Consider the following 15,542-nt stretch of genomic DNA (forward strand, 5'->3'; position numbering starts at 1 on the left):
ACAAAACAAGCTCAGCATAGAAAATTATGTGGAACAAAGAAATCGACACCACGAAAAAGCACATAACAAAAATGGCAGCAACAAATTCATATATGCCAATAATTACATATCTGGCAAGGGACTTATCTCTAAGATTTATAGCCGAAGAGTGGATAACCAAACTATGCATATAATGGAATGCTAAGCAGCACTAAAGAATAATGTGGAGTCTGCAAAATACCGCATAATATGGATGAACTTGGAGGACATTATGCTGAGTGACATAAGTCAATCATAGAAGGACAAAGATAGTATTAGTTCATTGTTGTGGAGGGTCAAGGAAAGGTTTATATATGGAGGGAAACTTTATTTGTTGGTTGTCAGGGGTGGAAGGGGAGGGGAGGGAACCCTACAAAAAAAGAAAAAAATGCATTGACCTATGTCACTTTAGTTTTGAATATTTCACTATACATAAATTACATTTCAATAAAATGCATTTTAAAAAAATAACATAATAAAATAAATTTTAAAAATAGTAGAATAACTAAAGCAAACAGAAATAATGATGACATATAAGAGCTGAACAGAAGATTTCAAAGGGCAGCTCAAAGGAGACAAAGTGTAAATTATTATAATGAAATGTTCAAAGACTTGGAATTAGAAGACCAAAAGGGAAGAATACATTGAGCATTTCTCAAGCTGAAAAAACTGATGAAAAATTCAATCGTCAGGTTGTAATATTGAAGAAGGATTCTGTGGGCAAAAAATTGAACAATGCAGGAAGCATCCAAAGAAGATAAAAAGAATACACAGAGTCACTGTACTGAAAAGAACTGATCAGCATTCACCCATTTCAGGAAGTAGCCATATGATCAAAAACTGATGGCGCTGAAGGAAGAAGTCCTGGCTGCACTGAAGGCATTGGCAAAAAATAAGCCTGTAGAAATTGACAGGGTACCAATTGAGGTATTTCAACACATGGATGCAATGCTGGAAATGCTTACTTGTCTGTGCAAAGAAATTTGAAAGACAGCTAGCTGGCCAACCAACTGGAAGAGATCCATACTTGTGCCCATTCCAAAGAAAAGTGATCCAACAAAATGTGGAAATTACTGAACATATCATTAATATCAAATGCAAGTATAGTTTTGCTGAAGATAATTCAAAAAGAGTTGTAGCAGTACATTAATAAGGAACTGCCAGAAATTCAAGCCAGATTCAGAAGAAGATATGGAAACAAGAGATATCATTGCTGGTGTCAGGTGAGTCTTGATTGAAAGCAGAGAATACCAGAAAGATGTTTACTTGAGTTTTATTGACTATGAAAAGGTATTCAACTGTGTAGATCCTGACTAATTATGGATAACATTGCAAAGACCATATGGTACAAACACACAAAGGAATACTGTGCAATATTAAAGAATAATGAAGAATCTATTACAACCTCGTAACATGGATGAACTTGGAGGACATTATGCTGAGTTAAATAAGTCAATCACAGAAGGACAAATAATATATGAGTCCATTATTATAAAAAGTCAAGGAAAAGTTTACACAGGGAAGGCAAGTGTCTTTGCTGGCTACTAAGGATGGGAGAGGAGGGAAGGGAAAATTGCTTGCTAGTTAAGAGTCACATGTTGAACTTTCAGAGAGATGGTGGAATAGCAGACAAGCTACACAGACAGACCCTCTTCAACAAAGAAACGAGAAACCAATTGAAACAGATATAGAAGATAATCCTGGAGCCCTGGGCTTTGAAAGGAAGGGTAAAGAAATCAATTAAATACTGCTTTGGTTCTCTAGTGCTGCTCTAACAGAAAAATACCACAAATGGGTAAATGGCTTTAACAAGCATCCACATCCACATCCATATCCATCAATTACTGGAGCCTTGTTCTTCGCCAATTCTTTCAGTGCAGCCTCAACTTCTTCCTTCAGTACCATTGGTTCTTGATCGTATGCCACCTCATGAAATGGATGAACATTGACCTATTATTTTTGGTACAATGACTGTGTATTCCTTCCATCTTCTTTTGATGTTCCCTGCATCATTCAATATTTTGCCCATAGAATCTTTCAGTATTGCAATGTGAGGCTTAAATTTTATGAGCAGCTGATGGTCTGTTCTACAATCAGCTCCTGGCCTTGGTTTGGCTGAAGATATTGAACTTGCCACACATGTAGTCAATCTGATTCCTGAGTATTCCATCCAGTGAAGTCCACATGTATAGCAGTTGTTTATGTTGCTAAAAAAAGGTATTTGCAATTATTAAGTCATTGGTCTTGCAAAATTCTGTCATACAATCTCCAGCATTATTTCTTTCACCACCACCATATTTTCCAACCATCAGTGACTCTTCTTTGTTTCCAGCTTTGGCATTCCAGTCACCAGTGATAATCAGCACATCTTGATTGCATGGGTCAATTTCAGACTGCAGAAGTTGGTAGAAATCTTCAATTTCCTCATCTTTGGCTTTGGTGGTCGGTGCATAGATTTGAATAATAGTAGGATTAACTGGTCTTCTTTGTAGGCATGTGGATATTATCCTATCACAGCATTGTACTTCAGGGTAGAACTTGAAACAGTCTTTGTGATGATGAATGCCACGCCATTCCTCTTCAATGTGTCATTGCCAGCATAGTAGAGCATATGGTTGTCGGATTGAAAATGGCCAAAACCAATCCGTTTCAGCTCACTAATGCCTAGGATATCAATCTTTATGCCTTCCATTTCATTTTTGAAAACTTCCAATTTTCCTAGATATATACTTTGTACATTCCATGTTCCAATTATAAATGGATGTTTGCAGCTGTTTCTACTCATTTTGCGTTGTGCCACATCAGCCAGTGTAGGTCCCAAAAACTCCATCCATATCATTAAGATCATCTCTACTCTGAGGAGTCAGCTCTTCCCCAGTCATATTTTGTGTGCCTTCCAACCTGACGAGCTCTTCTTCCAGCGCTGTATCAGTGTTTCACTGCTGTTCATAAGTTTTTTACCACCTAATTCTTTGAGAAATGGATGGCCTCTTCTTTTTTCTGAGCCTGTCTTAGTCTGGAAGCTCTGCTGAAACCTGTCTACCGTGGTAACCCTGCTGGCATTTGCAACAACAGTGGCATAGCCTCCAGCCTCACAGCAGCATGCAGACCGCCACAGGATGACAAACTGACAGACAGTCTCTATACATATACATATATAAGTTTCACTGGTTTTGCTTCTCTAGAGAGCCAAGCCTAAGACAAGGACTAAGGTTCACCTGACCCAAACAGTTGTATTTTCAGTCACCTCATATGCATGTGAAAGCTAAACAGGCATTCGGAAGAGTGAAGAAGAAGAACTGATGTATTTGAATTATGGTGTTGGGAAAGTATGAACTGTGAGAAGAATGAATAAATCTGTCTTGGAAGAAGTGCTGCCAGAATTCTCCTTAGAAGCAAGGAGGGCAAGACTTTGTCTCACATACTTTAAGCCTGTTATCAGGACAGACCAGTCATCCCTGGGGAAGAACATCATGTGTTAAAAAGTAGAGAGTCAGCGAAATAAGACCTTCAATGAGATGGATTAAACAGTGGCTACAACAGTGGACTCAAACAAAGCAACAGTTGTAAGGATGATGCAAGACCAAACAGTGTTTCATTCTGTTGTAGAGTTGCTATGAGTTGGAACTGACTTGATGCACCTAACAACAAACAACAAGAAGAAGCTGTTATTTACAAAATATTCATCCTCAAAATGTGTTTTAAAAGCAAGTTCCAAATCATGGGAGAAAGATGGGCTGCTTATGCACAGGGAGACAGCTCAGGGGGCAGGAGTGTATGGAGGGATAGACACAGGGAAGAGGTAACTATGGGGAGGATGTGGGAGGGGAGCTGTTACATTGTGGTAAACTGTGGTCAGTGACTTGAGAGAAAGTATATGTGAACTGCTGTATGGAAAGTGAATTTGCTCTGTAAATCTTCACCCAAATCACAATTTAAAAAAAAAAAAAGCAAGTTCCATTAGTTAATTTCAAATATGACACCATTTGTGCACATTATCAGGAGCATATTTTTTAATAACATAAAAAATTAGTGATTATGATGCTTAAATTTTCACAAATAACATTTATTTTGAAAGCATGACTAATTTAAGAACTGTCTAATATCTAGGATTAGTTTCCTGAGATCATTGAATAGATAGGAGGTGTCTGTGTGTGTACTGAAGGAGTGTTAATATTGTAAAGAATATAGAAATAAAATACTGCTTTGTTTTTGTTGCCTTAGCCAAGAAAACTTTTCTTGGACAAAATAAATCCTTCTGGGGGCCTCTAGAACTGGTAGAAAAACTTGTTCCAGAAGCTGCAGAGATAACAGCAAGTGTTAAAGATCTTCCAGGACTTAAGTAAGTTTAAGATTTAATTGTTTCTTAGAAATAACAAAAGAATAACTGTCTCCTTGAAGAGTAAGACTAAAGGTAACAATGATTACAATAATTTATTGCCTGATAATCCAAAATGTATAGTGTTATTATTAACAGGCATTGTTATGAGAGAATTGGAAATATAAAATATTCAGAAAAGTATGCCTTTGAGGGGTAATTAATTGTTAATCTAAGAATAATTGTCTTATTTTGAAATACTAAATAGTTTTGGTGGTGGTGGTGGTGGTGGTGGTTGTTTTCAATGCTACTGGTGAAAATTAGTGATTCTCAAGAAGTTAGATCTAGGGAGGTGGCATTCTGGACCTGATTAGAAAAAAAGGATATATTAGGTGTGGTTTGAGAGCCAGACTAACACTGTTGCTGAATGAACCTCAGGAATTGACACCTGGAATTTGTCTTGAACTTGAAAAGGGGTGGTGATCACCTTCCCAAATTAGTTTGGTTTAGTTTTAATCAGATAGAAGCCTAAATAGGCTCTCTGCGTTAGTGTCTGTGTATTTATATGGAACATTTTCACTTGGGTCTCCAGAAGATCTTGTCTTCAAATTATAATCTCATTCAGTAGTTAATTCTTCTCAAGCACATTTGTTCCAAACATAGCTCTGGGTGTCACAGCCCACACAAAATTCCTCACATAGCAATATGTTTGGAAAGATGGTGAGGAGTCCCTCAGTGTGCATGTTACACTGGGAGACCATTAGAAAGAGTAAGTGAATCTGTATTTCACTGTGGCCCCTGCTTCTGTTGCTTGTATTTTTAGTTTTGGTTTCTGTGCTTTTCTAGGACACCAGTAGGCAGAGGAAGAGCCTGGCTGCGTTTGGCATTAATGCAAAAGAAACTCTCAGAATATATGAAAGCTTTGATCAATAAGAAGGAACTTCTCAGGTAAGATCACCTTCTTGTTGAATTTTCTTTTTTTTTTTAGTATTGTTCATACCAAACTATATAAAACTACCATTTTTATTGGTCATAAACAGTTTAATAGTGAAAATTTCACATACTTCAATCTAATACCTTCTCCTGTACTTCACACATTTATACTCCTAGGTAATATTTTTATATTGCATGCTGTCTCTCCTTGTGGCATATATATGGTCATTTTTGCAGGGTAGATCAAAACTTAACACCTCCAGAATATAATAAAAATTTTGACACCTTAGCTTGTGCTCAGGCTCAATAAGGCAGGACATTGGCATATAGCATTAAATTCAAATACCACTCGTAATTGTGTGTTTTTTATGAATGTAGATGTGAAAGGTAAAATATGAACATTTTAGAAGAAAACATAGGTGAATGTATTTATGACTAAGGGTAGGCAAAGATTTTTTAAGTGGGACATAAAAAGCATTAACTGTAAGGGAAACAATTGATAAGTTGGTCCACATTAAATTTAGAACTTCTGTTCATCAGAGCCAATATAAAGATTAAGAGCAAAAAAGGAACCCAAAAATATTTGAAATACCTATATTGCTCAGGTAATTGAGCTGGATGTGACAGGCAGGTATTGGAGCACCTGGGACAGGCTAGGTAATGAGCAGGGCATGGAAGATAGGTGTTGGAGCACCTGGAGCAGGCCAGGTAAACTAGGTAGGTACGGCTGGCAGGTGTCAGAGCACCTGGAACAAGCTGGGTAAACAAGCCAGGCATGGCAGGCAGGTGTTGGAAGGCTGGGGTATGCTGGGAAGCAAGCCAGCAAGTTTGGCAGGTCTAAGGAAGAGTAGCAGTTTGGAGTGGCTGAGGGAGGAAGTGTTCAGAGCAGTTCAGAACGGCTAAGGGAGACAAATTTGTCTGTCAGTTTGTCGTACTCTGGTGGCTTACATGTTGCTATGAGGCTGGAGGCTATACCAGTGGTGTTTCAAATGCTGGCAGGTTTACCCATGGTGAACCAGTTTCAGCAGAGCTTCCAGACTAAGACAGACTCAGAAGAAGGAGGAGGCCATCCACTTCTCAAAGAATTGGCCAGTGAAAACCTTACGAATACCAGTGAAACACTGTCTGATACGTTACTGGGAAACTTGATGAATAGCCTGAAACATTGTGCAATATAGTGCAAGAAAATGAGCCTCTCAGGTTGGAAGGCACTCAAAGAATGACTGAGGAAGAGCTGCTTCCTCAGAGTAGAGCCAACCTTAATGATGTGGATGGAGTAAAGCTTTTGGGGCCTCCATTTGCTATGTGGCACATCTCAAGATGTGAGGAAACAGCTGCAAACATCCATTAATAATCGGAACCCAGAATGTATGAAGTATGAATCTAGGAAAATTGGAAGTTCTCAAAAATGAAATAGAAGGCATAAAAATATATATTCTAGGCATTAGTGAGCTGAAATGGACTGGTTTTGGCCATTTTGAATCAGTCAGTCATATGATCTATTTTGCCAGGAATGACAAATTGAAGAGGAATAGCATGGTATTCATTATCACAAAGAATGTTTCAAGATCTATCCTGAAGTACAATGCTGTCAGTGATAGGATAATATCCATAGGCCTATAAGGAAGACCAGTTAATACTACTGTTATTCATATTTATGCATGAAGCACAAAAGCCGAAGATGAGAAAACTGAAGTTTTTTACCAACTTCTGCAGTCTGAAATTGACTGAACATGCAATGAAGGTGAGTTAATTATCATTGGTGATTGGAATGCAAAAGTTGGAAACAAAGAAGAATCACTGGTAGTTGGAAAATATGACCTTGGTGATAGAAATGACACTGGAGATTGCATAATAAAATTTTGCAAGATCGGTGACTTACTACTCATTGCAAATACCTTTCCTCGGCAACGCAAACAGTGGCTATATACATGGACTTTGCCAAATGGAGTACTCAGGAATCAGATTGACTGTACCTGTGGTGAGAAGCGATGGAGAAGTTCAATATCTTCAGCCAAAACAAGGCCAGGATCTGATTGTGGAACAAACCTTCAACTGCTCATATGCAAGTTCAAATTGAAGCTGAAGACAATTATAGGAAATCCATGAGAGGCAGAATATGACTTTGATTATATCCCTCCTGAATTTAGAGACCATCTAAAGAAAAGATTTGATGCATTGAACACCAGTGATTGAAAACCGGATCAGTTGCAGAATGTGATTAAAGAACATCATCCATGAAGAAAGCAAAAGGTCATTAAAAAGATAGGAAAAGAAGAAAAGACCAAAATGGATGTCAGAGGAGACTCTGAAAGTTTCCCTTGGAAGAAGTGTAGCTAACGCAGATGAAAGAATTGACAGTATAAAAGACCTGAACAGAAGATTTCAAAGAGCAGCTCGAAAAAACAAAGTCAATTATTATAATGAAATGTGCAAAGGTGTGGAGTTAGAAGACCAGAAGAGAAGAATATGCTCAGCATTTCTCAAGCTAAAAGAACTGGGGAAAAAATTTAAGCCTCAAATTGCAGTATTGAAAGATTCCATGGGCAGTATGTTGAATGATGCAGGAAACATCAAAAGAAAATGGATAGAATACACTGAGTCACTGTACCAAAAAGAATTGGTAGATGATCATCCATTTCAGGAGGCGGCATATGATCAAGAACCAATGGTATTGAAGGAAGAGCTCAAGACTGCATTGAAGGAATTGGTGAAAAACACGGCTCCAGGAATTGACAGAATACCCATTGAGCTGTTTCAGCAAATGGATGCCTGCTGGAGGCACTCACTCGGCTATGCCAGGAGATTTGGAGGACAGCTACCTGCCCAACTGACTGGAAGAGATCCATATTTGTACCCATTCCAAAGAAAGGTGATCTCATAGAACGTGAAAATTATCAAACAATATCATTAATACCACATGCAAGTAAAATCTTACAGTGATTCAAAAATGGTTGCAACAGTATATTTACAGAGAACTTGGCAGAAATGCAAGCTGGATTCAGAAGAGGATGTGAAATGAGGGATATCATTTCTGATGTCAGATGAATCTTGTCTGAAAGCAAAGAATACCGGAAAGATGTTTACTTGTGTTTCATTGACTATGCAAAAGTATTCAATTGTGTGGATCATAACAAATTGTGGATAACATTGAGAAGAATGGGAATTCCAAAACACTGAATTGTACTCATGAAGAATCTGTACATAGACCAGGAGGCTGTCATTCAAACAGAACAAGAGGATACTGCATGGTTTAAAATCGGGAAGGGAGTGCATCAGGGTTGTATCCTTTCACCATACTTATTCAATCTGTATCCTGAGCAAATAATCCAAAAAGCTGGACTATACGAAGAAGAATGTGGCATCAGGATTGGAAGAAGACTCATTAACAACCTATGATATGCAGACGACACAACTTTGCTTGCTGAAAGTGAGGATGACTTGAAGTACTTACTGATGAAGATTAAAGACTGCAGTCTACAGTATGGATTGTACCTCAATATAAAGAAAACAAAAATCCTCACAAGTGGACCAATAAGCAGCATCACGATAAATGGAGAAAAGATTGAAGTTGTCAAAGACTTCATATTACTTAATTCTGCAGTCAACACCAATGGAAGCAGCAGTCAAGACATCAGAAGATGTATTGCATTGGGCAAATCTGATGCAAAAGACCTCTATCGAGTGCTGAAGAGCAAAGATGTCTCCTTGAAGACTAAGGCGTGCCTAACTCAAGCCATGGTATTTTCATTCACCTTGTATGCGTGTGAGAGCTAGACAATGAATAAGGAAGATCGAAGAAGAGTTGATGCTTTTGACTTATGGTGCTGGTGAAGAATACTGAGAGTACCATAGACTGCTAAAAGGACTGACAAATCTGTTCTGGAAGATGTAGAGCTGGAATGCTTCTTCAGAGCAAGAATGGCCAGACTTTGTATCATCTACTTTGGTCATGCTGTCAGAAGAGACCATTATCTGGAGAAGGATATCATGCTGGGTAAAGTGGAGGGTCAGAGAAAAAGGTGAAGGAAGGCCCTCAGCAAGATGGATTAACACAGTAGCTTCAACGATGGGCTCAGGTATAGCAGGGATCATGAGGCTGGCACAGGACCGGGCAGTGTTTCATTCTGTTGTACGTAAGGTGGCTATGAGTTGGAGATGACTCGACGTCACCTAACAACAACAACAACATATCCAAAGACACATGATCATGATATATAAAGATTTTCTATAAACCATTGAGAGAAAGGCAAATAAGCAAATACAAAAGGGAATAAAGAATTGAACAGGCATTTTACGAAAGAGGAAATCTAAATGGCCAGTGAACATGTAATAGATACCCAACTTCATTGTCCATCATGGAAATGCAAATTAAAACAACCACTATACATCTATCAAAAGAACTAAAATGAAAAAGATGGATCAAGTGTTGATGAGGATATGAAGTAACTTTAGTGCTTTACTGATAAGAGAGTTAAGTGGTATAGAAACTTAGGAAAACTGCTGGCATTATCTAGTGAAGTTCATCACAAGCATACCTTATGGACCCGGTAATTCCACTTCTAGTTATTATATCCAATATAAGCATACTTATATTTAACAAAAGACATGAAGAGGAATGTTTGTGGTATTACAGTATTGTAATAACCCCAAATAGCAACCCAAGTTCTATCCATAGTAGATAAGTAATTTGTGGTATATTCGTACCTTGAAATACTTTGCAATAATTAGATGTAGCAACATGAATTAGTCTCTTAAACATAATACTGAGCAAAAGAAATCAGACCCAAAAAATAGTGCATCATTGAGCAGTTTTCAATGATCTTTTTACAGGTAGGTCGTCAAAAATTTTATCCAGAAATTCTCAAGTACTTTGTTTCTCCTTTGCATCTTTATTTCTAGGTCATTTAAAATCTGTTACACCTGCCGTGTAGGTATGTAGTGGTGAAAACCCAAAACAGGCTAACTGTTCATCAGAAAGGAAGTAGCTAAGTAAATTTATAGTACATCCATACAGTGGGATGTAATCAAGCCAGTATTAAAAAGTTGTAGAAAGTTATCTATTGAAATAGAACAATATTCACAACATGGTTAAGCCAAAAAATATTCACAGTAGTTTTAATGGTACAGTCCCTTGTTAGTGTTTCTCAAAAATACATGTGTTGCTGTTAAAAAAAACCACACTCATTGCCATCGAGTTGATTCGACTCATCGCGACCCCTCCTTGGGTTTCCAAGGCAGTATCTCTACGAAAGTATATTGCCCAGTCTTCCTTCTGAGGAGTGGCTGATGGGTTTGAACTGCCAGCCTTCCGATTAGCAGTCAAATGTTTTAGGCACTATGCCAGTGTTGCTGTTAACTGCCGTCAAGTCATCCCCAATTCATGGCAGCCCCATGCACAATGAGAGCAGACCTTTGTGATTCCATAGAGTTTTGATTGGCTAGTTTGGGTAGTAGATTGCCAGGCCTTTGTTCCTCGTCCATCTTACTCTTGTAGCACCACTGAAGCCTATTCAACATCACAGCAACATGCAGGCCTCCACTGATAGATGGGGTGGTTGTGCCTAAAGTACACTGGCTGGGAATTTAAATGATCTGAAAGATTATATAGTAACAAATCGTGGGTACATGGAATTATAGGGTTTCTTGTGTGCTTGCTTTTTGGCTTGCCTGTATTTTTTTATTATTTTCTCTTCTTTAGTGAAAAGTTAGTTTAGTAAGTAATAAAAGAAATTAATACTTTAACATTTTAAAATTATCTCCATCGTGTTATTCATGTTGCTTATTAGGCAACTTTTGCTGATTAGTCAAAGATGAATATATATAATTTAACAGTTCATACTGCTGAAATCCTCCATTCATCCATCAGTGTGTCATGCTCTGTTGGCTTGCGTTTTGCTACAATGCTGGAAGCTATCCCACCAGTATTTCAGTTACCATCAGGGTCACCCATAGTGGACAGGTTTCAGTTGCACTTCCAGACCAAGACAGGTGAGGAAGAAGGAAGTGGTGGTCCACTTCTGAAAAAGTTGGCCCCTGAAAACCTTATGAATAACAGTGAAACATTGTCTGCTATAGTGCTGGAAGATAAACCTCTCAGGTTGGAAGGCATTCAAAATACAACTGGGGAAGATCGAATGAGAGATGACCTTAATGACATGGATGAAGTAAAGCTTTTAGGACCTTCCTTTGCTGGTGTGGTACAACTCAAAATGAGAAGAAACAGCTGCAGACATTTATTTATCAGAATGTGGAATGTATAAAGCATGAATCTAGGAAACATGGAAATTGTCAAAACATGAAATGGAACACATAAAGATTGATATCCTAGGCATTAGTGAACCTCTAGACTAAAAACCAGACTCGAAAAAAGGAAGAGGCCTTCCACTTCTCAAAGAATGGCCGGTGAAAACGTTATGGATAGCGGTGAAACACTGTCAGATGTATTACTAAAAAAATTTATTAATAGCCCTGAAACAATGTGCAATATAGTGCCGGAAGATGAGCCCCTCAGGTCTGAAGGCACTCAAAAGTATGACTGGAGAAGAGCTGCCTCCTCAGAGTAGAGCCAACCTTAATAATGTGGATGGAGTAAAGCTTTCAGGACTCCCATGTGGTGATATGGCATGTCTCAAGATGAGAAGAAACAGCGCAAACATCCATTAATAATTGGAACATGGAATGTATGAAGTGTGAATCAAGGAAAATTGGAAGTTGTCAAAAATGAAAGGGAAGGCATTAGTGAGATGAAATAGACTGGTTTGGGCCATTTTCAGTCAGACAACCATATGATGTACTATGCCAGGAATGACAGATTGAAAAAGATTGGCATGGCATTCATCATCACAAAAAATGTTTCAAGATCTATCCGGAAGTACAGTGCTGCCACTGATAGGATAATACCCATACACCTATGAGGAAGACTAGGTAATACTACTGTTATTCAAATTTGCGCACCTGCTACCAAAGAAGAAATTGAACATTTTTACCAACTTCTGCCGTCTGGAATTGACTGAACATGCAATCAAGATGTGTTCATTATCACTGATGATTGGAATGCAAAAGTTGGAAACAAAGAAGAATCAACAGTAGTTGGAAAACATGGCGTTGGTGATAAAAATATTGCTGGAGTGCATGATAGAATTTTGCAAGACCAATGACTTACTCATTGCAAATACCTTTTTTCAACACACGAATGGTGGCTATACACATGGATTTCACCAGACAGAGTACACAGGAATCAGATTGACTACATCTGTGGCAAGAGATAATGGAGAAGCTCAATATCTTCAGCCAAAACAAGGCAAGGAGCTGACTGTGGAACAGACCATCAACGGCTCATATGCAAGTTCAAATTAAAGCTGAAGACAAGTTTTCTCTTCCTATTCTGGAATTCCACTTAAAAACCAAGCCCAACCTCACTGCCATCGAGTCAGATCTGACTCATAGTGACCCCTCCTTGGGTTTCTGAGGCAGTATCACTACAGAAGTAGATTGCTCAACCTCCCTTCCGAGGAGTGGCTGTGGGTTTGAACCACCAGCCTTCTGGTTAGCTTGCAATTACTGCAATTACATATAGGTTATTCCTTTTGATGGTATCCCACATTAGCCTTAGGCTTTCTTTATTTTGTTTTGATCTTTTTCCTGATTGATCCCTTTCCAAAGAAGTATTCAGGTATTTGTCTTCAGTATCATTAATTCTGTCTTCCATTGATTCAGTTCTACTTCTTTGCCCTTTCAATGTGTTACCTATTTCTGAAAATTTAGTATTAATCTTCTCAATTTCTATCTGTAGATTTTGTGTCATTTTTAATTTTTCATTTTTTTTTTTTCTTGTATTTTCTTCTGAAATTGTTCTAGGGTTTTATCTGTGTTTTCTTTAATTTTGTCAGTGTTTTCCTTGATCTGTCTCTCAATCCTTTGAAGATAGCTAAATATAATTCTTTTGAATTCCTTATCAGGGCATTCCAGTGCTGCTTCTTCCTCAGGGATGTGTTCTGGGTCTGTATCCTGCTCCCTTGTTTCTACCACTTTATCTTCTGCTTGTGGACTGTGATGGTCTATTGTCTCCAAGACATCGTGGCATTGTTCCTGAACTTGAATTGTAGCCAGTTGCTTCCCTAATAAACCCTATGATCTGTGAGTTCTGCTTGGCCACTGCAGTGAATTATCGAACCCAGCAGAGAGTTGTTGGTTGCCGTGGGAGGAACAGTTGGTGTCAGGGTTGGTGAAAAGGCTGGAGGAAGGCAGCGTGTCTAGCCTCATAAGAACAGACCTTGGGCTGCTGATGGTTGTGGTAGTTAAGGTTGTGTGTCACCTTGGCTTGGCCTGGTTGAGTGGCTGGGTAGCTGGTGGTAGTTATTCCCCATGATGAGACTGGCAGTCAGCTCCATGGTGGGATCTACCACAAGCAGCTGAGTAGCTGCTTTAGGGATATGGTCTGCTTTCCATATATAAGAAGCAGCATTGGGAATGGTCTCTAGCTTATGCCACACTTGAACCCTGCATGTAGCCAACTCATTGTGCAGCAGCCTGCCATGCTCCACCAACCTTGGTACTTTCAGTGGACTTGAATTAATGGCCTGCCGTGTGGTTTGGTAACATCGGGACTATGCCTTTTTACTTGTCAACCTTGGGCTTGTCAGTCTTAGCAGCCAGCAGCTATCTGAGTGAACAAAAGCCTCTAGCTCCAGTGGGCCAGGAGCAGGAGGCAGAGCTGAAGCCCAAGGTTAAGGGCCTTTCACCCAGCCCCTAGAACCTGGGACTTTGAACTTGGACTTAAAGCCTCCAAACTGTAAGAGAATAAACTCCTGTTTGTTAAGTCCATCCCATTTGTGGTATACTCCTGTCAGAGTGGCAATGTTGTTGTTGGTGTTAGGTGCCATTTCCAACTCATAGCGACCCTATGCATGGAAGAATGAAACACTGCCCAATCCCACACCAGCTTTATGATCCTTGCTATACTTGAGCCTATCATCACAGCCACCATGTCAGTCCACCTCGTTGAAGGCCTTCCCTTCTTTTGTCGACCTGCCACCTTACCACGCATGACATCCTTCTCCAAGGAATGGTCCCTTCTGACAACATGACCAAAGTAGGTGAGACAATGTCTGACCGTTTTCGCTTCCAAGGAGCATTTTGGCTTCACTTCCTTCAGGACAGATCTGTTAGTTCTTTTAGCAGTCCATGGTACTTTGAGTGTTCTTCGCCAGCACCACAACTCAAAAACATCAACTCTTCTTCTGTCTTCCTTATTCATTGTCCAGCTCTCCCATGCATATGAGGTGATATAAAATATCCTGGCTTGTGCCAGGCTTACATTAGTCCTCAAGGAGACATCCTTGCTCCTCAGCACTTGAAAGTTTCTTTGTAGCTGACTTGCCCAGTGCTATATATCATCTAATGTCCTGACTGCTGCTTCCATTGGCACCAATTGTAGAACCAAGTAATGTGAATTCTTTGACAGCCTCAGTCTTTCTCCATTTATTGTAATGCTGCTTATTGATCCAATTGTGAGGAGTTTTGTTTTCTTTATATTGAGATATAATCCATACTGCAGACTGTATTCTTCAATCTTCATCAGTAAGTGCTTCAAGTCATCCTCACTTTCAGCAAACACGGAGGTGTGTTGTCAGCCTATCTCAGGTTGTTAATGATTCTTCCTCCAATCCTGATGTCATGTTTTTCTTCCTAAAGTCCAGCTTCTCGGATTATTTGGTCAGCATATAGATTGAATAAGTTTGGGAAAGGATACAACCCTGACGCACTCCCTTCTTGATTTTAAACCACACAGTGTCGCCTTGTTCTGTTCGAACAACAGTGTCCTGGTCAGTGTACAGCTTCCTCATGAGTACAAATAAGTGTTTGGGAATTCCCATTCTTCTCAATGTTACCCATAATTTGTCATGATCCACACAATCGAATGCCTTTGCATACTCAATAAAACACAAGTAGACATCTTTCTGGTATTCTTTGCCTTGAGCCAAGATCCATCTGACAGCAGCTAATACGTCTCTTGTTCCACGTCCTCTTCTGAATCCAGCTTGCACCTCTGGAAGTTCTTTGTCAGTATACTGTTGTAACCGTTTTTTTTGTTTTGTTTTTTAGATTTTTTTTTTTTTATAATTGTGATTTGGGTGAAGATTTACAGAACAAATTCACTTTCCATACAGCAGTTCACATATACTTTGCCTCATGACATTGACCACAGTTTACCACAATGCAACAGCTCCCCTCCCACTTCCTCCCCATAGTTACCTCTTCCCTGTGTCCA

The 15,542-nt window shown here is 39.1% G+C and overlaps 1 protein-coding gene across 1 annotated transcript in view; it reads left to right on the forward strand.

Annotated features, from left to right (window-relative positions):
• The window catches only part of RUFY3 (RUN and FYVE domain containing 3), a 118,213-nt gene that overhangs the window by 66,201 nt on the left and 36,470 nt on the right, over window positions 1–15,542 (forward strand). Inside the window, exons 4-5 of the mRNA XM_007942778.2 lie at window positions 4,243–4,360; window positions 5,183–5,284. Of these exons, the coding sequence (XP_007940969.1) occupies window positions 4,243–4,360; window positions 5,183–5,284 (220 nt within the window). The remainder of the gene's footprint in view (window positions 1–4,242; window positions 4,361–5,182; window positions 5,285–15,542) is intronic.

This window comes from Orycteropus afer, unplaced genomic scaffold (genome assembly GCF_000298275.1).
Source record: "Orycteropus afer afer isolate SDZICR_OR568_19922 unplaced genomic scaffold, OryAfe1.0 scaffold00098, whole genome shotgun sequence".
Classification (NCBI taxonomy): Eukaryota; Metazoa; Chordata; class Mammalia; order Tubulidentata; family Orycteropodidae; genus Orycteropus; species Orycteropus afer.